The following is a 24,398-nucleotide window of genomic DNA, read 5'->3' on the forward strand; positions in this document are numbered from 1 at the left end:
GGCTCCCAATAGTCTAGAACTGGTGTTCTGAGCCTTTTTTTGCCACTGCAATAAATGCAATATGAAATAAACATAGGCTGAATCAGGATTGTATATGTTGCATAATGAACCTTATAAGGTGTATGTGAAGAATTGTTTCCAGTTTGTGGCCCCCTTCAAAAGTGTCAGGGCCACTCAGAGAATGCCACTGTTGAGAATGACTGGTCCAGCAGTGGTTCCCGACCTTGAGGCCCTAGACATTCTTGGACTAAAATTTCCAAAACCCTTCAACACTAGCAGTGTTGATCAGAATTTCTGGGAGTTGTAGTCCAAGAACATCCTCCGCGGAGATAGAGGCAAAGAAGCACAAATTAATATAAGACCCTGTCTTATTTTCGGGAAGACATGGTATGTTCTTTTTAAGTGTGTTTTAAAAAATTTTTAAATGTTTGGATAACCTTTTAAATTATTATTATATACTTAATTATTTTTATCTTTATTATAATTTTAGCCTAACTTTTTTTTAATCATATGAGCTACCTTGGGTCCCCTCACCAGAAAAATGTGGCTTAGAAATTAAACAACAATAAATATACTATATTTATCATTCTCACATAGACCTTGTTGCTGTTCTCAAGTCCCATTTATTTCAACAAGATAAACAAGTATGTTTAATTAACTTGCAGTCAGTAATATTTTGGATCCAGTTTCATCATTGATACTGTTGATTTGTAAATATGGTGTAGGTCCAGTAAAATCAACTGGAAAAGTTTGAAATCATATTTTCATTCTTCCTGGGGATCAGTAAATCATTAAATAATAAATATAAAGCCTTAAATGGCTTGGGCCCTGGATACCTGAAGGACCGCCTCCTTCCATATGAACCTACCCGGCAATTAAGGTCTAGCCAGGGGACCCTTTTGAAAGAGCCGTCCCTCAAGGAGGTAAGATGGATGGCTTGTAGAGAAAGGGCCTTTTTGGCAGCTGCCCCCAGACTATGGAATGCTCTCTTGACTGAGATTTGTCTGGCGCCAATGCTAATGACATTTCAGTGCCAGGTCAAAACCTTCCTGTTCCGGAAGGCTTTTAATTGAAATAATATCAACTGTGGGTCCTGACGGCAATTTTTAGAGTATATATTTTAATTGCATTTTAATTGTTTGTCTTTTTATTGTATTTTAAATCTTGTAAGCTGCCCAGAGACCTTTGGGTAGTGTGGGCGGCATATGTTAAATAAATAAATAAATAAATAAATAAATAAATAAATAAATAAATAAATAAATAAATAAATAAATAAATAAATAAATAAATAAACAAACAAACAAACAAACAAACAAACAAACAAACAAACAAATAAATAAATAAATAAATAAATAAATAAATAAATAAATAATAAATAAATAAATAAATAAATAAATAAAATTCATATTATGAATTTCCTGTTAAAAACTTTTATCCTCCAGGTATGCAAATCCTCCATGCTTCTTTGTCTGGGCTATTCATTTGCAAATTAAGCTAATTGGCAGCAAGAATATACATAGTGGCAAGTTACTGGTAGGATAAGCGGTTGTTTTTACCTGTTAATGCTTCTGATGACTTGCTAACTGTATTATGAAGTACAAGAGCTGTAACCTGCTTCTACTCCCCACTCCACCCTGCTGTTTTTGCTTTTTGTTTCCTGGGTTCCCTCTTTTTCTGGCAATTTTTTTTTTATTTTTATTTTTTTGGTTTCGGCTTTTATCAGCCTCCAGAAGTTGCAATTCACCTTTTACAAAGATTATAGGGCACCTTTGCACAGTTTAGTAACTATGTGCTGTCAAGAGGATTCTTACAGTGGCCGTTTTCTAGACTAAGTATAAAGTAATCAGAAATGGTACACCACTCCCTCCTGGGGGTGCTTTGGGACTGAATAGTTTGCCAAACTTAAGGGTAGACAAGCTGGCTTCTCTTGGGAAGCAAGTGGGGAATCAAAATCCTAACCTACCACCGCAATGTATCTATTTAACTTCTAGCCATTTTTGAATTCATTTTTGTGTGTCTTCTGGCACTTTGGGTAATCTATCTGGTTCTTAGGTAATTCCCAGACAGAAAAGTATAACCCTGACCTGCCAAAGTTACCTATCCTTGATCCACTGAAATCCTATATCTCCGGCCTCTTGAGGTCCAGAACTCAGGAAGCAGGGCTTATAAATTCAAAGACAGAGGCTTTACACCATTTAAAAAAAGAGTTCCCAACCCCTGACTGATTTCTAATGCTAGACTGTTTGCCTCTTAGCACCTTAATCATTCATCACTACAGGCAAATATCCTACCATATGAAAGGATAGTGAAGAAAAGTGAGTTTAAATATTTAAACATTAGAACTGGGCAGAGCTTGGACAATTTATTTTTCTTTACAAGAGGTGATCCAAAAAGTAACTTTCCCAGGCTCTGCAATTGGGAGAAGTCTGGGATTGGACACTACAGAACAACTTGCTGCCTTGATCTAGATCCTTGGAATTGTCTTTTCTCACTGGATTCTTATGCTGTTAATCCTATACATTTTTCTAGAATTATGATCCATGGGACTTGGTGGTTCTTACTTCTGAGTAGACTTTCATAAGATGGTACTCTAAGAAGTCTAAAACCTGAAACTAGAAGTCAAACCAGAAGGCAAGAATTCTACGTGTGGCTGAGAATTCTCACCACCGCCAAGCTAAGATTCTCAGGATTCTTAGAGGAAGCCATGACAGTGAACCTGGTAGAAACTGGAGGGTTGTCACCCATAGACAATAAGATTGGCAACTCTGTCAAGAGTCGTGTCGCGGCTTGCGCTGCAATAATATGCAGAGTTATCTGATTGAAGACACACACGCGCTCTTCTTCTATAATAAGACACGTGTATTATACAAATATATACAAATATACAAAGTGGCAGCGCTTCGGCGTAGCAGGCAATCAACATACAAACTGGCATAGAGGATAGCAGCAAGTGAAAGAAGGAGAAGATACATTCATGTTCACTCTGTTCACTTATATACAGTTCCACAGCTTCTTCTGTCCAATCACAGGATGCATTACATCATCTTCTCCATGTGGGTGTCACCTCTTCTCCAGACATTGCATCATCCTTTCTTCTTCAGTCACAGTGACTCAGCAGTCACACAGCTGTACATTATGGCAGCTCATTAATGTTCCCTTTAATACATGTTCAGGCCTATAAAATTACAGTACCTTGACAAGTCGCCCACGGCATTAGAGAGTAGCGCAGAATCAGGAGGGGCTTGCCTTGAATTTCTGAAGGGCAAGGGACCCTCCAGAAGATTGGGACAAAGTGAGGTGGGGTGTAATGTCTAGGGTCCAGAAGAGAGGAAAGGAAGAAGATGTAAAACAGAAGAAGGAGGAATCAGAATGGGGACCAGAGAAGGTGGTGAAGGAAGGCACCTGGGGCAGAGGTTATCAATTATCATTATCATTATCAATTTTAAAAAGAGTTCAAAAAGACAAAAATCTGGTGGCACTTCAAAGACTAACTTATTTTTTTTATGTGAGCTTTCATGGACAGGCCCACTGCATCAGACATCAAGGATGTTGAGATTTTGATATAAATATGTATTAAATATAAATGTGTGAGACTCGAGGCGAGAGTGTAAAGGCTCTTGCTAAAGTGTTGTCCTCCCTCAAAAGAGAGCAGGAGGCACAGACAAACCCGCCTACACCACCCATCGAAGCTAAACAGTGGGGAGTTGACACCCGGGAGTTGGAGTGGGAGCTTTTGAAAGTGACAGCGGCCACCCAAACAGCAGGTGAATTGGTGGGAAGAGAGGAAAAGGGGAGGTCTGCCGTGGAGGTGGGAATGGGGGATATAAAAGGACATGTTGACCCGATACTGGGGGGCTGGGAGATGATATGGGTAGAAGACCCATGGACTGGTAAATGGGAAACTGTGAGGGTTCCTTGGGAGGAGGCATACTACCAGAGGAGGAGAGATCTGCCACAGCGTCCTTCCTATTGGGGAGAGTCTGAGGCCCGGGAGTGGCGCAGATGTCTCAGGGAGGAGAAAGAAGCAGTATCCAGAGAAGAGAGAGAACATCGGGCATGGTGTTTAGAGGAAGCCCGGAAGAGGGGCTACTTAGCAGTCCCTGGACCCCTCTATGAGGAGAGGAGAGGAGGATGACTATGGGATGGAGGGCCCCAGATGATGAAACCACGCCGCTTTTAAACCCAGAGACTATGGTTCCAGACTTTGAGGATAGTAACCCGTTTTTGAGGGGACCTTGGGATGAGTTGGTTAACAACCCCTTTCTTAAAGATGTTTGGATGCCCTCGCCGGACCTATTGGCGACGAGAGAGAAGATTGAAACTAAGGTTGCACAACAAGATTTATTGTTAAATGTTCCAATAAAAACTAGTTATGATTTTATAGCAGATGTGTCTCCAGAGTCTCAGTTCGACACTGGGGAGGTAAAATTGAACCCCCACAAAATGTTGTATAGTTGAAAGTAGAATGACTGATTTTCCTGAGTCATTGTACTGATTGTATTCAGGTGTAGTTACCAAGGTTTGAAACTTAATGTTGTACAGCTGTGGTACATGGTGAAACTTTGTGTAACTGAAAATGAAGTATTTTCTGATTGGTCCCAGAACAGTACATAAGTCATGTGTAAAGGGGACATTTTATCTGCTTTAAGTTAGAACACTATTTTCATATGCTATGTGTTGTATCATGTCATGTTATGCTGCCAGATGAATGTCTATTCTCTCTGTATATATGTTAATAGACTAAGTTGATATTTTACTCTCTCAGGGTTAATAATGTCTATGCAAACCAGTATCTCTGTACTCTGCTAATGTTCTGAGAATACACATTTAACCAACATTCTCAATAAAGGAGATACAACATGGCACATATTTATACATGGCTTCAAAGAATGAAGCCAAAGTACAACAATGTTTCTCCTTCCTTTTTCTCCTCCCACCCCCAAAATAAGGCTTCTAGGGTATGGATTTTGATGGTGTTCAGCTCCTTCTAAGCACACTTAAGGAGGCAATCTCCCTAGTCCATGGGTCTTCCTTCGTGACATTTTCCCACTCCTGCTGGCGTTCTTGCTCTTCAAAGATCACCACCTCTTCCTCCACAGTGTCACCCCAACTCTCCTCCTCTTCCTCTAATTCTCCTTTTTCCTCAGTTTCCAGGGTTGCCGCCTCCCCCTCCCCTACTTTCTCAGATAACTTCATCTCCTGTTCCTATCCTCTCTTTTATATCTATCACCACCCATCGCCCTTTTATCTCCTCCAGGGATAATAATTCCATTCCCACCTTTTCTCTTTCCCACACTTTCTACCCCCCCCCCCTTGTTCCTCATATTCAAACATTTTCTCTCCCATGTTTACTGGGAAACTAAAGTTTGGAAACCTGGTGAGTTCCAGGGAGAGGCGAGACAGCCTGCTGCCAAGGGCCTTGTCATCTCTGTCAATCTTCTGCTTCTCACAGGCAGCTATAAAGGAACTAAAAAAATATTCTAAAGTATAAAGATGTGCTGAAAACCATAGCCAAGATCATCCATACTATGTTATTCCTGACTATTACTTACAGATGTGAGAAATGGACAGCAAAAGCAGCAGGAACAAAATTAAAATGGGATTGACTCAATAAAGAAAAACAGTCTGCATTTATCTGAGCAGAGCTGTTAATAGGAAGACCTCATGATACATGATAGCATATAACAAGCAATATTAGTCTTCCACATTCTACCTACTTGATGGCTGGGATTACAATTTCAGAATTGACCATTGGTCACATTGGCTGTGGCTGATGAGAGCTGAAGGTCAAAGCAAAGGGAGAGATTGTGGGAGCCCCATCTATATGAACATGTAAGAGTCTGAAGCAGACAGCAGAGGCCCAGAGCTATGGGACTACCCCTGAAGAGAGTTCTTGATTAGCTGGCACTTCAGAGGATATTGGAAGAGCTCCACAGGAGTTTTGGGGGCCTTTAGGCTTCAAATTCCCCTGTACTGTGCTTTAATGTTATTTCTTGCAGTGAAGCCTCCTCCAGTCCAAAGCATATAATGTACAGTACTGGCAATTCAAAAGGACAATCTCCTCCATTCACTTGTCTGTCCTTTACTGCTGCTTAGCAGAACGAGTCGGGCTTATTACTGCCACCCAGATTAGTAAAGAATAGAGGCACCTCACCCTAGGTGAGGTGAATGATGGTGGAAGGATGTATCCATCACTTCCATTATCCCAATTAATTGCTGCCAAGAGAAGTAGAATGGAGATGATGGCAGATTCTATTTGCAGTCACCTCTGCTGACTCATGTACCCTCTGGGTGTTGAGGTAAGCCCAGATTCAACTGACATACTGCCCAGAGAAAAAGGGAAGAGGTAGTAATGGTTGCTTCTGTCATCCATTCTGCTCATTTGCCTAGTTGAGTGAACAGCAAGCAACAACAGCAGCTGCTCTTCTCCCCCTGGTAGTGCTGGGCAAAGACTGTATCTGTTAAATTGAGTTTCAATCTCTACACCACCCAGAGAGAATGGAGGCTGTAATAGCCTTTTCTTTCCCCTGCCTGTCTGGTTGAGCAGTGAGAAGCTGCAACCAGCTGCTGCTTTCTGCTTCTTGCTACCATTTATTTTGGGGTAACAGATTAAGGGGAAAATGGACTTTCTGGAGAATGAGGTGGACAGGGACAAAGACCATGGGACCCAACAAAGCCACATAGCTCATGATACACCAAGTGTGAAATCAGCCTAGTTTTTTAAAAAAACCTAGAAAACTACTTTGAGGAAATGTTAGAAGATATACATGCCTGTAAACTATGTGGCAATCATATGTATGAATGCAAGACCTGTGCTAGAATAGAGCCAAGGTTCTTTTTAAATCCAACATTGTTTCTATGGTGACTAAGTAAATGCTCATGGGAAGTCTACATTCAAGACATGAGAATAGCAACATTTTTCTGCTCATGGAATTCAACAGAAATTGGGATACATATTTTGTCCGATAATGGTGGTAACATGTAGCCATAATAATTCACCAAAGCCACTATTCTCCATTAATTTATCCAATTTCCTTTTAAAACTGATCAAGGATGCAGTCATAATTGTACCCCATGATACTGAATTCCATAGTTTGAACACCGTGAGTTTGAATGCAGGACAGATAAAGTAGTTCCCTTTATCTGTCCTGCATCTCCTACCATTCAGCTTATTTGGACAATCTTGTGCAATTTTTGAACAATCTTCCCGTATAAGAGAAAAACATATTCACTCTCTCTACACCATGCACAATTTAATATACATTTAAATATACATTTATCATGTCCCCCTTCTGTCTAAATTGTTGGTTGCTTTATCTTTATTTTGATTTTGTATTATTATGTTCATTGTTGATATCGTGTATGTTTTGCGTATTTGTCTAACATGTAAACTGCCCAGAGTGACCTAGTAGCCACATGGGTGGTATAGAAGCTGAATAAATAAATAAAAATATGTGGCTCCTTGTAAGATGAAGAGTTACAAGTGAGTGTGCAACCAACATATATGGGACTCAATTTACTGTTTCAAACTGGATCACTAGTTTGGAGACAAGGTTGCTCAAGTACTCCAGTCATCTGAGAAGCTCTGAGAAGGCAGCAGCCTTTCCTTTATTCTTGCTGCCTCCCCTGAGCTGGCCTGTCCAGTGAACAGAGATGGCAGCAGCCTAATTGAGCTGCCCCACCCACCCCCATTTTGCACCCCTTCCTTCCCCCTCATGGACTATCTCGTTACTTCCATCTCCATCTTTACCTTGCCCTGAGCTGGCAAAGCTCTCTCCCATACACCATGTGGCACAACTCCCACGTTCCCTTCTTTACCACCCACCCCTTACCATCTCACTTCTACTTGCTTCACTTCACTGCATGCCTATGCCCTATAGAGTAGAGTTGGTTGGTTGCACAGAGTGGTTGGTATTGCCATAAAAAGTGGACATATTGGTGGTGCCACTACTATGGCAAGATGAACAGAGGAACAGGAAGGAAAGCAGGGAATGCAGGAATCAGCAGCTCACAGTAGGCGAGGTGGCCCTTTGCCTTCTTCCTCAATCAAGGAGTGGGATTGCTCAGGCTAGTGCTCCTTTGAACTATTCCTCTCTTGGAGTCCATCACTTCCACTGTACTGCACTGGCTCTCTGCCACACAATCTCACCTCAAACTGCAACCACATCACCTTCCATTTTGCTACACCTGTTTTTCTTTTCCTTTCTCCTCAGCTCATGCCACTGCCTTATCCACCTCATTTGTGTGTGTAAGGCGGTGCCAGGTGGGTTGCTGCTGCCTTTGGCATGAGGCAAGGAGCAGGAGGAGAGGAAGGTGAGGCAAAGTGGGAGCTTCATTGCTTTTCCTAAGTAAAGTAGGCAGTTCTTGGCGCTCTGCGCTGGAGGCGGTTGCCCCATCCTATCTGGGCAGGGCAACTTTTGCCTGCAGAACAAGCTTCATGGGTTATAGGTACAAGGAAATAAAGAAAATATGTCAGACGACGACCACCGTAAAGGGGGCATGAGTGGGTAGAGCGTGCTTTCCCAGTACTGAAAAAAGGGTACATTTTCCCCACAGGATGAGTGACCACGTGATGTTACTCGGTCCCCCTCACGGATGTCTAGCAAGCAGAGGCACACGCACGTGCGGGAAAGAGTCCGCGAGCCAAACCGCCGGCGTGGGGCCTCGGGAGTGGGTGGCAGCGAATGGGACCGTAATGCCGAGAGGAGGCGCGAGGATGTCGTTGCGCCCCCCAGAGGCCGCTCGCGGAACCAGGGCACGGCTCGTCCTGTCCTTCCCATCTTCGCCCACGGAGCCCCCTTCGTTCCCCCCCCCTTCGGGCGCGGATCTCGGTCTCGGCTATGCGTGGCCGTAATTTTCTCGCAGCCCCTTCTCTGTCACCAGCAAAGTCTCCGAAATGGCCGAGGCGGCGGGAGTCTCCTGGCATAGGAGGGGGCACCTCCTCCCTCCATTGGCTCCGCGGCACCCGACATCGCCATAAATGCCTCTCCCGAGCCTCCTGCTGCCCCCTCAGCAGAGACACCTTCCAGAAGGGCGAGCGGGCGCGAGTGGCACTTGCCGCCGCCTGCTGCGAGTTCCTGCGCTTCCACGGTGTCCAGGCAGGCTCGGGTGTCTCGACTCTCTCTCTCTCTCTCTCTCTGTTTCCGGGCCGCTCCCCGCGGGGGACTCAAGCGTTGCTGCTTGCCTTGAATGGTCCCTGCGGCTGCCATGAACCAGGCCCCGGACCCCAATGGCCCTGACCAGCCCGACAAAGATGCCCGAGGCTCGGCGCCTCTCCAGCCGGGCGCCAGCACCGGTCCCAGCGGGGGGATGCCGCAGACGCCCAACCTGCCTCACCTCATCCACAAGTAAGAGCCGTCCCTACGAAGTTTGGGTGGGGGGGGGAAGAGGAAAAGGGGCTCCTACTCCCCTGTGGTCGGTTGTTCCGTCTCTCCGCCCTCTTCGGCTCTGGGAAGCGGCGCCCCAGTGGCCGGGGTGGGGGCTTCTGCTTCGCCAGGTTCCCCCCCTTTCTGGTTGCTTGGCAATTTCCGCGCGTTTTCCCCCCGTGGAATATTTCCACATGCATAGACAAAAACGGGATCCACAGCAGGGGGACTGGGATAGTTATTTCGTGTTTTTTTTTTCCCCGTTGCAGAAAGCAGGCAGGAAAGGCGCTATCGCCTCCCCTAACGATAAGAAGCCGCCCTTGAAAACCTATTAGAGTGATGCAGCTTTTCAAGCGGTCGCCGTAGTAGTTCTGGTGTGTCACGAAAATAAAAACAAACGGGGTATGGTTGTGGCACCTTATCTACCTGGGTTTACAGTACACTTGTGTCGGAGGCATGGATTGTACGGAAGTGGATTATAATCCGCGAAACTTCTTACCGAAATTAAGTTAGTAGTCTTTAAAGTGACTCCTCTCTTTCGTTTTCCTTTTTCTTACATGCTCCGCCGATGTGCATTCGCGAATTTTGTTTGGCTACATTATCGGCGTTCGTTCCCTTTTCTTTGAAGCAGAAACTCAGATTAATTATGTTTTTTTTTTGTAAACATCGGGGTAGTTTTTGTGCTTCTATGGTTCCTGCTGTTTTGCAGATTTAGCATTATGCTTTGTTTCGTGCTTTCAAAAGTTTTGTTTGCCCACAGGCCTAGACTGAATGGAGTTAGATGTGCCATGTAAAGGAATTACACATTTATTGCTATACGTATTATATCAATAAAAAAATGAATTTGGCTTTATCAGTGGTAATCACAATGTTAATACAATATTATAGTTACAGCTTGTGTTTTAATGGACATAATTCATAGTGAAGAAAAAAAACAGAATATTTATCTGTTCTAAAGCAACGTCTATTTTCTGCCCAGTGAAAGAAAACATGAAGATTAAGTGGATGACCTAGGATTATTTGCGGAAATGCTAGCCATACTGGGCATCAGGATGACACTGTGCTCAAGCAAGATACATACATGTACTGTACTATATTGAAATATTTTCTTTGTCTTGTCTTGTCTTATAGTATTATTGTAAAAGAGATCCTGACTCTCGTTTGGTTGGTGATTCTGTTATTGAATTAAATAAAAAGTTGTTAAGAATAGCAGATGTTGATGTAAGAGCCATAGTTTGGCTTGATGACTAAAAAGAAAGACATGGTGGAGCATGACAATTTAACATGTGGTAAAAAGTCATTTTAAACCATTATTACCTCATGTTCCAGGTATAAGTGTTAGTTGTGTGTTTCTTTTAGTAGGCACTTGTAAAGTTTTATTACAGGAAGTTAACTGAAGAGAACCTGATATTTTAAAACTGTTAATATGTGGAAGCAATTGATACTTTTATAAAGGGAGTCAATTTATACATCCACTGAGATTTTTAAACAATGCTGACATTTTAGTCTAGTGAAAGTGAAAGCAAATGGTGCAAGCATTCTTGCAAAATATTCTTGGCATGAAATAGCAGGAATGATTTCAGATTGAAATTAACTTGTGCCCCATATTTTGATGGCATGCGTGCGACTTTTGGAACAATATTTTACTTTATCCCTTCCTATGGTGAACTGTTATGTTATAATGAGAAATATATTAATTAAAAAAAATTAGTGGCCTCTGTTTTGTCCATGGGACAAATATCACAATTCATATTGTAATAATGCATTTATTAAACTAACAAAAAGGCACAAAAACCCAAGAAACAAAACTGCACAGTTAGCTTTATAAATGTGCAACCTCAACATGGATTTGAAAGCATAGTTACATATCTTTTGCTTATGTGTTAGCAATTCAGATCAATGTTGCTGTGAAGATTTAATTTGTTAGGCTATGACCAAGACCCCAATGCTAAGTAGTTTCCATGGAAGTAAATTTTGGTAGAGCATGTTTTCACTTTAGTTGTACATTGAGAAAGGTGGCCTAGGTCTTCAAAATACGGTATAGAAAAGTAGCTCTTATACCTAGATACTGTACTATCAAAGAACTTGCAGATCATACAACTGAAAAAGAAAAAAAAAACCTTATGTATCAGCAATAATTTGTGATTGCTTTGACAGTGGAGTATGATACAATGGTGTGACACCACAAAACTTTTCATATCTGTTCAAGGGTTCAGTGAGAACTCATTGACTTGCTTGCCCATAAGTATGTATAGCTTGTAGCCTATAGCAGTACTGTATATTTATAATATTTTTTTTTTGTTTCTGCTGAAATAGAGAATTTGTAAAATGAAAATCTGCTGTAATATCTGTTTTCAAAATGTACTGAAGTGTGTGTTGGGCATTCTATGATGGCGGTGTGGAGTAAAATACTGTAGCAAATGTCAGGTACTTCCATCTATAGCAGTGGAACATGACCGCAGTAATTGTAGCTAAGTTGCATAATCTAATATTTTCCATCACGTTGACTTAATTAATATACTTCAGACCTAACTAAAGTAAATAAAAATTATTACTTCATTTTTGAATTTATTATTCTTACTGCTTATTTATATTCCATGATTCTATATTGAGTTCAGTAGAGTTGTTTTACTTTTATAAAACATTTAGAAAATCCAAACACATTTTGATGAGGATGGGATTAAGACAACTATTGGTTAGACTTTTATTATGCATTATTTAATTAAAATATATTTTAAGAGAACAAGTTCAGAGGGTATGTCTTAAAATTATTTTGATCATTGATTGTTTTACACATGTAGAAGTTTGCCATAATTACTCCACTTGCAGAGACTTTGTTCTCTTCATAAAGATTTCATTTTGTTATGTTTATTTTTATATCATTGAAATGGAAATGAACTGTGGTATGGTTATAACATTAGTAACGTTAGATAATGTTTGTTTACAAAAATACTTTCAAAAATGTAAATGTGATCAATTCTGGGGTAATATACATTTTCTATTGGGAAAGTGGAGGAGGAAAAAAAAATGCTGTATCTGCCAAGTTTATGTCCTACCAAATTATAAATATACTGTAACAAATTATGGCTCAAGTCCAGTTGAGAAAAACTGTACATGTAAGAGTAATTGGACAGTGATTTTTCTTCTTTGATGAGCTGTCGTTCATGAAGTTGGTCAGAAACTGGCTGTGCACCCAATCTTGCAACTACATAGTAAGTGGCCAGTTGCAGAAAGGAGAGACTGATTGTCTGGGTGGGATGTTGTTATTATTGCTACATACCATCAAGTTGCATCCAACTTATAGTGACCCTAATAGAATTTTCAGGGTGAGGTATTTAATGAGTGGTTTTGCCCCTGCGATCCAGAATCACCTAATAACTAGGATTTGGCCAGTATTATCCCAGCCTGTAAAGCTCACTGAATGACCTTGGGCAAGTCAGTGTCCCTCAGATTAACGTGGCCATTGTGAAAATTACTGCAGTGAGAATTAGTATAAAATTCATTTATGCTTGTTCATATCTGTATTACAGCACTCAAAAAACATGTATCTAATAGCACATTTTGTTAAAAAAACCATTGTAGATGCATGCTTCAATGTTTGTAATGTAAAATCAGTTGATAGAAAAGATGCTGATGATAGCAGGGCTATTTTTCCTGTTCTTTGTTTAAACAAGAATATATAAATGATGCATAAATATGGCTATCTGACTTAATAGGGCACCTGAGTTTTTAGAGAGCGGGAGGATGCATGCTTCTATTTCTTATAGAATTAAAATCTGGACAAAGAAATAAGGGTAGGGTATAGGCAGTGGTATCACAGGACAAAACTGACTGGAAGGTGGGTGGAAGTTCAAGTCTCTTCTGAGTCTTTCAGGAGAAATAAATTTGTCAAGACTAGCAAAGATAGAATCTGAATATATACCTCTGACTTGAGTCTGCAGCTTGCATTTTGCATCTTGTAACAGAGGAACATGGTATGCACATCTGGTCAGGATTTTTTTGAACTTCTGTTTTTTCCCCTGCACCATCCACCATACTCAGTCTGTACAGGGTCAAAAGCTAGCTTGTGTTTGTGATTTTTTTATAGTCTAATAAAAGTATCACTCAACCTTGCCTTCAAATTGTATACAAGGACACATGGTTCCCTCCCCCCTTTCCTTCTTTCCTTCCTCCCTCCTACTTTTGTTTTCTTACTTAGAGGAATTGTTAGGTCAAAAAGTGCTTAACAAGAACAGATAGAGCACAGTTACTATCCCCCCCATTTTATAACAAGTTTATCCCCCCCCTTCTACAAGGATTGCAACTTTCACACACTCCATATCATAAATGTAAATGTTATTACATAAGTATAGTTATGTCACTGGAAATTAGGACAGCTTTATATCTTTTTTATTACAAAAGAGTGTGTATTTTATTGACGTATGGTACAGTACTTTGTAGTTATTCAAAATACACTCAGGATGTGTGTTTTTATAATTTTGTTCTATTGTTAAAAGTGTCAGTCCACTCAAAGCATTTTTTCTTACCAAGCATTGACAAAACAGCATAAGATTTGTAATGTGTACCCTAAGCAAACAAGATTGATAGTGCAAAGTTTGTGGATAAATGTGCATCTTTAAATACCTCACATGGATACAGTATAGCCTTTCTTTCCTTACAGCCTAAAGTAGTCTAGAAAAAGGATACTAATAGGGTTGCTATTCTGATGTTATGTTTAAGACACAGAAGAGTTATTTTTTCTTACTGGTTTTTAATTTAGTTGTCTAAAACTCAGTCAAGTTATCTGTGGGCTGGTGTGAGGCATAACTGTATTTCATAGTATATATCAGCAGGAAAGGTCTTTCCATATAACAGAAAATATTTTGATCACCTTAACTTTCTAGGTGTACTATATCTTATAATTCTTTTGTGAATTATTTCATATTGGTTTGATAATTTGATTTAGTATATGAATAAGAAAACAGTGTTTTTCAATTTTGATATTTGACTCCTGCAACCTTCATTCATCCCTTTTGTCACTCTTCTTGGAGGACATTTTCCTTGTGCGAGCTTAAATTTCTCCATGTCTACAAAAACGAAAAAGAAGCAAATCTCTGTTCACAAAGACTGTTAGGAAAAAGTGAAAAGAAAATGCAGAAAAATAATATTGGACATAACAACCAAATGGCAGAACAAATCAAAAGCTCACTAAAGCTACATTTTCTTTTATGGTAAATTCCATATTGTGCACTTATATGTCAGTACTGCCCTAAAACTCTTTTTTAAATTAGCCATTGACATTTATACTTACTGAGCTGCTATTTTGACAATGCATAATGGTTACCCATAACTGGACTTTAAAAACAAAACTAAAACAAAAGTGGTGTAAATAGTACTTCAGACTGAAGTGTGGTAGAATTTACAAGAAATAACTGATTCAAGCCATGAGATCCACTACAGTCTCATGGCTCTTTAATATTTTTTTTCTGTTATTGCTGTTTCAGCAAATTTATATGGGACTGTACACATGTCGCTGTATTGTTGCAGTAAGTGAGTTGCAGGAATAGTCCAGTTTCTATTTATGTATTTCAGATGAAAGAATAACAACATAGTTTTTGCAGTTTCCTCATGAAATGTTGTGAAGAAACAACCGAAACAGTTTGATTTTGCCTTCTTTTTAAAGCATATGGAATCTCTTGAGGGCTTGGGTGTCCCATCTAATCTGTGTTTTATTGTTAATTCCTGTAACTATCTCGTTTGGAAGGGTGCTGTTGAAAATGGTGATTTTGTAAGTTTTAAAAAAGAAAAGGGTGTTTGATAACCAGAGGACATGAACTGAAGCCAAAACATAGCCCATAGGTTCCATTATATTCTCCGTAAGTAAATTGTATAAGCTGTTTCAGGGAGGGTTAAATTGAGGAAACATATGACAATGGATTTGTTTTTCTTACAACAAAATTAGCTAGATCTCATCTTTTAAAAAAACCTGAGAATTTGATATTGCTGTTCCCAATACTAGAAACACTGAAAAATGTTTCCTTTTGTTAAAGTAAACTACTCTTCCAAGAAATTATGTACATTCACATGCCAAAAGTATGTTATGAAGTTTGGTATGCTGGTACAATTAATCTTAATATTGCTCAAAGGTACTAGTGAAGTTTCTCTCCAAGGAGGAAAGAGTTACTAAGATACAGTAGTAAGTTTGAAATTACTCTTACTTAGGGAAAAAATAACAGTTTCTGAAGAGTACTGGTCATCTAAATATGTAGAAATAGAGACTGAAGCTAGAATTCTAGTCAGTCATAATAACTTTCTAGAAACATGTGTATTATTAAAACGGTGTTTTTGGTATATTCTCTAATTAGTTAAGTGCTTTGCACCTAAAAATTTTGATTTCTCCCCTCATATTTAAGATATCTGATAATGGATATATGGTTAATTTTCTTCTTTTTTGAGAAAAAAACATTGTGATGATTTGTAATAAAGATGCAATTTATTTATTATCTTAGTGCCTCTTTATATAGAATAATGTTTTATAGTGCATTGTTCTTTTAAATCCACAGTACGACCAAGTAAAGCTGTCTGCTTATATTGTGAAACTGCTGATATCTTCTATGGTTTGTCAACTTACTTGTTAATATTATATAACTATTGCTGTTCTGTTGTAACAACATAGGAGACAGTTGGTTAGTCATGGGAACTCATTCCTTTGTGAAAACATTAACATATTTGTGACAGACTTAAAGGGCATCAATTTATAACTATCTGAATAGTGTGAATATAATTGTGTACAGTACCTTGTAAATATAACTTTTTTCCAAGCCACTGAGTAAGCTTGAACTACTGTGAAACGAATGAAAACCCCAGCATTGTAAAATCTCCAGAAACTCCTGCTTTCCATGTATCACACCAGGGGAATGTGGAAGAGGTGTAGCATCTGAAGAACTTCTTTGCATGGGGTGGGAGGTGGGGACTGCCTAGAAAACAGTTGCTTTCAGTAAGTTCTGCATATTCCTGCCTCTGTGTGTAGTGGAGGGATTCTTTTGTCAGGGAGGAGAAGGGGCAGACAAGAAGAGAATCAGCAATACAGTAATAGGTTTTTAATCTCTAGTAGCTGCCTACATAGGAAATGTGAGTTCATACCTCAACTAGGTCTCAACTTTTCATGGTTTGGCTGTCAACAGCCTGATCAGAAGAAAAGGGCATATTCTACACGGAATATGGTAGAGAGGAGCTTTCTGCCCACTTAGCCACACCAACATGAGGGAAAGACATCATAGAGCTTTCGTCAGCCATCACTTTAAACACCCAGATGTATTCACCAGAACAATGCTGGTTGCAGAATAATCTAGTTCTATAGAATAGTTTAGGAGGTTCTTGGCCCCTGCAGTTCACATCCAGGTTAACATCGCAACTGTGAGTTCTTGGAAATTATTCAGAATGTCTGCATCCCTACTAGAAGCTCTGAGAAAGTGTGGTTCTTAAACCAATCAAGGAGAGTGCTACAGGAACTGATAGTCTGTTATGTGCACAAATATTTAATCCTTTTCACCACTTCTGATAGAACTGCTTTTATTCAACCCCAACACAGAGACCTTGTTTCCTTCTCCCCTTTAGTGTGACTGCTCAGTTCTGCTTGTTACCAGTGTACTTTCCCCACCAAACTGTCTTGTCACACATACTATGGCAGAAACACCCATTCAGCATTGTGGTGCAGTGGTAAAATTGCAATAAAATTCTGCCCATGTCCTGAGTTTGATCCTGATGGGCTCAGGTAGCGGCTCAAGGTTGACTCAGCCTTCCATTGTTCAATGGTCAGTAAATTGAGTACCCAGCTGACTTGGTGGGGCAATGTGTAGCTTGCATAATTAAATTGTAAACCATCCACATTGTGCTTTAAGCCCTATGGGGCAGTATATAAGCAGCCTGGGTGGATTTGATTTAAATCAAATTGTTTAAATAATGATTAAAAAATTTTTAAATTGGATCTTTGACAATTTAAATAAAAATGATTTTTGTTTCAAATTGTCATTTAAATCAATTTGATTTTTTTAAAAAAATCATTTATTTTTATCCACCCTGTAAGCAGCACACTTTCCTTTCCTTTCTACCTCTGCACTGTGAGAGGTGTGAACCTTTACTGTCCTGAATTAGACAGAGAGTACAAGATTCAGTCCTTCTGAAAGTTGTTAATGGCAAAGTCCTTGAACTTCATTCTTGATTAAGTTTCATGTTGACACTAGTTGAAGCAAAAATGAACTAGAGTGACGGGAGGAAACTTGATTTCTAGCAGCAGCATAATAATATGCAGCAAAGGGAAAGCCTTTGTTGAGCAGTTCAAGTGATGGAGTCAGTGGAAAATGAGAGTTTATGCATTTGCTGACTAGTCATCCTAAAGGGTTCCAACACTTCTGACAATTCTGTGTCAATCAACAGAAAGGTGGGTACACTACTCTCTACATTTCTGTGCTACGTAGTTCTAAATTTTTTTTTCCATTACCGCTTGTGTTGGCAAGTGCAAAGTCTTAAAAGTTGTCTGGAACAAATTTTAGCAAGCCCATAGAGGAACATGCAGAAATGCTATAGGTACTGCTTCTAGTCATTTGGTGGGCTTCCCCTAGATTTACATGGAACTGGGCTTGGGAAATCACCAGTAGTGATCCGCCATTAAGTTTTTTTTCACTCCAAAAGTTCCAACCCACAAGCCCACACCTATGACACTTTCATTTCACTCACCTGGAGAACGACTAAGGTTTCTTCTAGGCTTTCTTCTAGGCCTTTTTTCCTGCTCAAATGCTTCCTGTAGATAGTAGTCTCATTGCCCTTGACACCTTATAGAAGGGTGCCTTCTCAAGATCACACCTCTTCTGCCCCAGGGTGAATATTCTATGAAGAAAACTCTGCTATTTACTGAAACATCTAGAAAAGTTTCATTGTTTTAAATTAAAAACAACTTATACTACGGTAATGGTAATAGTAATAGAATGTCATAGCCATTTAGAAACACTGTACTGTATACATGTAGTTGGTGAAATAAAGATAAGTTTGCTGGTAAGGAATCTGAATGTATTGGGAGTGCTGGAGTCCTTGTCCTAAATCCAGTATTAGTCCCAACTAGCGAAGCCTGTTGAAATCAGTGGAACTCAAATTGCTTGTGACTAACTATCATCATGCTTGTTTCAGTAGGTTGTAAGTTGGCAATAACACTGGATTTAGCTTCTTTTAAACAAGAAAAGACAAATGTTATTCAGAGTGCTGTCCTCTGAAGATGCCGGCCACAGAGACTCTTAGGAAGAACAACCTTCAGAACACGGCCAAAGAGCCTGAAAAACCCACAACAACCATTACAAATGTTATTAATACTATTAATTAACATCTACCAAAATGTTTTCTATTAGATCTGCTTCACATTTACACATGAACTATCAATTTCTATTAAGCCACCAATGTTGTATTGTACTCTTTCACCAACTGGGCATTTGGCACATTCTTTGTCATAACCACTCTTTTCCCAGTTGGTAATGATGTATCATATTCTTTCTTCAATTTCCGCTTTTATTCATGGTCATTATATGCAGAAGTTCTCCCACATGTCCTTTGTGAGAACTCACACCTGGATAATAAATTCTTCTGTACCTTTTTCAGAATCACAAAATAGGGTGTGGAAATGAATTTTCCAGAAGTAATTTTTTATCCTTAATCTGTTAACTGTTGCACTCGATTAGTATTAAATCCCAAAATATTTTTCTCAGTTTGATCCATCTTTTTAAACCTTTAAGTTTTAATAATAGCAATATTATCTGCGTTGGCTAGTTTCTGGATCAAAAACCTAGTTTTAGATTGACCCTTGCATCTTACTATTTCTCACATTTTAAAATTAGTTACCTTTTTATCTGTTCAAGGCAACATATAGTACATAACAATCCTTCTCTCCACTCTCCTTAATGAAAACAACATTATGATTGACTGAAAGTCACCCAGTAAATTTCATGGCCATGTAAGGTTTTGAAATCTAGTCAGACACACTGACTGTCATGATATACATTATCAATATCCCACTTTTGTTGGAACACAGATTGTGGAATGTGGTCTGATAAGTGGGACCTGTGGCTAAATGCTGAAACCCCTGTAGTATTTTTAGCCAGCCATTTCTTCCAAATACGGTACTTTGCTCTTCCCTTTTCGTCATCCTTAAAACTGTCACTTTATAGTCTATGGCTACATGCCCAGTCTTTACTGAGTTAAATAAACCAGATATCAGATATTTCAATAACTGAGACAGTGCCCTAATATGCTGAATATTGTTTTATTTAGGAAAGGTTACTTTCTAGCCCCTGTAGAACCCATGGAGTTTCTTGCAAATGTCTTTCCTTTCCTAAGTTCCTTTCTGCTGAAGTGAAATGCCTTCCTATCATTACACTACCCTACTGGGTAAAGTATGCTAGACCTGAAGTTGGTATATTTATTTTCCTTCTGGCTTTCGCAACACTGCCCTTTTGGTTTGGATTTGATGGTTTTTGTGCTATTCTCCCCCTCTTTTTGTCCTGCATGTTTCCAAGATACACATAGAGCTAAAGATATCAAAGAATAATAATTTGATTCTTGGAAAATAGATGAAGCTCTTAATGAGGGAGAAAAGAACTAAAGATACCAAGACTGAAGAACAGCAAAATAATATTCTTTTGAGAGAAGCCACAAGCAAAAGCCAGTCTTGAGAACCAACCAGTCATGAGGATTGAAGATTTGGTGGATTGTTCTGAGATATGACATTTAGAAATGTACCTAGAAGATGAAATATATTAGATTAAGCATCTTTAACCTGGCAGCCTCCCACTGAATTGTTTTATATATAATCTCTAGATAACAGAACAATGCTCATGAAAGAGCTGGCTGAATATTGCTCATATTGTTCCACAAAATTTTGTATGTGGGATATTTTAGCAAACGGTGGAATCATTTTATTGAATCTCTGAGGCAGACTGCTCTATAATAATGCAGATGGAGAAACACTTTTTTAGTAAAGAGGCAACTATGGTGCTGCTCTTATGAACATTATTTAGAATCAATGTTTTTGAGCAAAACAGAAAGGATGCACTTTACTGGGGGTGGGGTTTTTATGTCATATCTTAATTCTGGTCGAACATGGTAGGTCAGAATTAACATTAATTCACTGAATTGTTTCTTATTCTGATATATTTCCTTTGTTAAATGGAGGATTACCTTTTTTCTCATTGAGTTCTTTATATCTTTATTGCTAGATGTTACATTTCTATAAATGGTCATAGGCAATCAACTTAAATTAATTAAAACAGAAATTCTATCCTCATCTTTTCAGTGTAGAGAAAGAGAAATAACATTTTACTGACAGTATCAGAATTTAAAATACAGCTTTTTGTTTGCAAGATAAAATTTAAATTGTTCCACAAATTGGTTAAGTCCATTTCTCTGTTTCATGCCATGTGCAGGCAAAGATTTAAAAAACTTACATAATGTATCTAGTGACAGAAGAAAACCTGTAGTTGTCATTGCCCTTTGAAATTTAAGATTTAAATTATTCTCTGAAAGTAAAATATGATGCTTTCAGCATTAGTTCATTATTTATATACAGTAGTAACTTATATATAAGTGATTATTTACGTAGTTTCTACTTCACACATAGTATGCAATTTACTAAGTACTGTAGTGGTGCAGGAGACCAAGAGAAAATGCAAAATTTACTTTGAAAATATTATTCACTATCAGAGGTCAGATAATACACATATTTTAAAATATCTGGTCCTAAAGCAGTATTTTTGATTAAGAAATGCATCTAACAAATGATTAAAAGCATCAGTTACTATCATCAGTGGAACTTACGGACTTACAAGAACCCCTGTATTTACCCGTTCTATTTTTTTGGAAGAGTATCTTAAGCAGTGATCGTCACTTTCATAGCAGAAATTATCTGAGTGATGTATGAGCCGGGGAGAAGAGGAAAGTTTTAAGGGAAGGATAAATCTGTGCAGTTGGCTGGTAATTGAATGTCACTGCTTAGTAAGCAGTGTGTTCTCCAGGCCTTCTGGAAATCTTTGAGACATTTCAGAATTGTACTACTGATTAGAATAAATTTAGCATAATAAATATTGATATTCACAAATTGGAAGCCTGCTCAGGCAGTCACTGTGTATGGTAGCTAAACACAAGCAAAGAATGTGATCTCCAGGGCACCTGGTCTTCTGAGTACAATAGCTGTACACTCATTGACTGAAACCCAGTAGTTAGTTGCAGCTAGAATACGCCTACTGATTCAGTGGAACATGATAGGTATTGACTTACCACATCCTCCCTGGTAAAATTGGCCTCCTCTTCTTACTCCTGAATTTCAGCTTCTGTGTGATTGAGAATATGGGTTTTCCAGAATTCCTGACCCCATGGAGAGTAATAGTATATAATGCTCTTCTTCTCTTCAGAGGTTGTCTTATATATGTGGAGGATGATTGGAAATTTCAGGAAGGAAAGGGGATTAGCATTCTCCCCTGCTTGTGCATTTATCCTCTCAGATTCCTAAGTACTATACTTCCTTTCTTTCTACAAAGGAAGTGCCATTGTGATGTCACTCCAAGGTTGTAGTTACTGTCTTTTGCAGAGACTATGCCATCAATAAAGAAAAATGGAAATGTGGGGTGGAAATGTCTGATTATGGAATTCCTTTCCAAGAAGATTAGATTGTTTCCATTTCTTCCAGCTAGACGGATGTTGTTGTTTAGTCGTTTAGTCGTGTCCGACTCTTCGTGACCCCATGGACCAGAGCACGCCAGGCCCTCCTGTATTCCACTGCCTCCCGGAGTTGGGCCAAATTCATGTTGGTCGCTTCGATGACACTGTCCAACCATCTCATCCTCTATTGTCCCTTTCTCCTCTTGCCCTCACACTTTCCTAACATCAGGGTCTTTTCCAGGGAGTCTTCTCTTCTCATGAGATGGCCAAAGTACTGGAGCCTCAGCTTCAGGATCTGTCCTTCCAGGGAGCACTCAGGCTTCATTTCCTTTAGAATGGATAGGTTTGTTCTCCTTGCAGTCCAGGGGACTCTCAAGAGTCTCCTCCAGCACCACAATTCAAAAGCATCAATTCTTCGGCGGTCAGCCTTCCTTATGGTCCAGCTCGCACTTCCGTACATCACTACAGGAAAAACCATAGCTTTGACTATTCGGACTTTTGTCGGCAAGGTGATGTCTCTGCTTTTTAAGATGCTGTCAAGGTTTGTCATTGCTTTCCTCCCAAGAAGCAGGCGTCTTTTAATTTCGTGGCTGCTGTCCCCATCTGCAGTGATCATGGAGCCCAAGAAAGTAAAATCTGTCACTGCCTCCACAGCTTTCCCTTCTATTTGCCAGGAGGTGATGGGACCAGTGGCCATTATCTTAGTTTTTTTTATGTTGAGCTTCAGACCATTTTTTGCGCTCTCCTCTTTCACCCTCGTTACAAGGTTCCTTAATTCCTCCTCACTTTCTGCCATCAGAGTGGTATCATCTGCATATCGGAGGTTGTTGATATTTCTACCTGCAATCTTAATTCCGGCTTGGGATTCCTCCAGTCCTGCCTTTCACATGGTGTATTCTGCATATAAGTTAAATAAGCAGGGGGGGCAATATACAGCCTTGTCGTACTCCTTTCCCAATTTTGAACCAATCAGTGTTTCCGTATCCAGTTCTAACTGTTGCTTCCTGTCCCACATATAGGTTTCTCAGGAGATAGATAAGGTGGTCAGGCACTCCCATTTCTTTAAGGACTTGCCATAGTTTGTTGTGGTCGACACAGTCAAAGGGTTTTGCGTAGTCAATGAAGCAGAAGTAGATGTTTTTCTGGAACTCTCTGGCTTTCTCCATAATCCAGCGCATGTTAGCAATTTGGTCTCGAGTTCCTCTGCCCCTTCGAAATCCAGCTTGCACTTCTGGGAGTTCTCGGTCCACATACTGCTGAAGCCTACCTTGTAGGATTTTGAGCATAACCTTGCTAGCGTGGGAAATGAGTGCAATTGTACGGTAGTTCGAGCATTCTTTGGCACTGCCCTTCTTTGGGATTGGTATGTAAACTGATCTTTTCCAGTCCTCTGGCCACTGTTGAGTTTTCCAAACTTGCTGGCATAGACGGATAAAGCATGTTTATTCTGCTTAGCTTCTTAGAGTTTTTAAGATGGGGTTCATTTAATTCATAGGTCGGGGAAAAGGGATAAATTACCCCAAATTGGGTAAAAATGAAAATCCAGGGGGTAAGGAGCAGACTGCTACCCCCTCCCTCCCTCCCTCCCACCCCCATCCTCTGCAGCCAAAGCTCAAATTGTAAGCCTACTTCTTTAGTTGCAGCAGGGCACTTCTAAATGCTCCATTCTTTAAGTAGATCGGGAGATAAGCCTCCCTAATTGGTTACAGCTGTGGATTAGCCCTGGGAAGTCAATCAGTCCGGGGCTTCTGAATGACTGCTTCCTCCGGAAATGACTGCAAACAAGCAGGAGGATAGAGAGGATCAAGGAGCAAGCAAGGGAAATGAAGGAAGAAAGGTGCAAGAGACTGAGGACTTTGTCAAGCTTATTTAAATGTACAAAATGGAGGGAGAAAATGGGGGGAGGGAGGAAATGGAGGGAAGGTGGGTGGGTGGATGGGTGTGTGTGTGTGTGAGAGTGAGTGAGTGAGTGAGTGAGAGAGAGAGAGAGAGAGAGAGAGAGAGAGACTTAAAACTGTGAAAATGAACAGGCAAGTAAAACTTTGAATTAAGGTGGGGGGAAAAGGATGGCTTTTTAAGGTGCTGTCTCGGTTTATCATTGCTTTCCTTCCAAGAAGCAGGCTTTGAATTTCGTGGGTGCTGTCACCCTCTGCAGTGATCATGGAGCCCAAGAAAGTAAAATCTGTCACTGCCTCCATATCTTCCCCTTCTATTTGCCAGGAGGTGATGGGACCAGTGGCCATGATCTTAGTTTTTTTAAATGTTGAGCTTCAGATCATTTTTTGCACTCTCCTCTTTCACCCTCATTAAGAGGTTCTTTAAGTCCTCCTCACTTTCTGCCATGCTTTTGCGTAGTCA

At 39.8% G+C, this 24,398-nt stretch overlaps 1 protein-coding gene across 2 annotated transcripts in view; it reads left to right on the forward strand.

Moving 5' to 3' along the window:
* Window positions 1–8,764: 8,764 nt before the first annotated feature.
* Window positions 8,765–24,398, forward strand: part of RBM20 (RNA binding motif protein 20) — a 151,542-nt gene continuing 135,908 nt past the window's right edge. For both annotated transcript variants that reach the window (XR_012085624.2, XM_072995551.2), the window contains exon 1: window positions 8,765–9,347. Coding sequence is in view for 1 of the 2 variants with exons in the window: in XM_072995551.2 (XP_072851652.2) it covers window positions 9,190–9,347 (158 nt within the window). In the remaining variant the exon portion in view is untranslated. The remainder of the gene's footprint in view (window positions 9,348–24,398) is intronic.

Source organism: Pogona vitticeps, chromosome 3, assembly GCF_051106095.1.
Source record: "Pogona vitticeps strain Pit_001003342236 chromosome 3, PviZW2.1, whole genome shotgun sequence".
In the NCBI taxonomy this organism is placed as follows: Eukaryota; Metazoa; Chordata; class Lepidosauria; order Squamata; family Agamidae; genus Pogona; species Pogona vitticeps.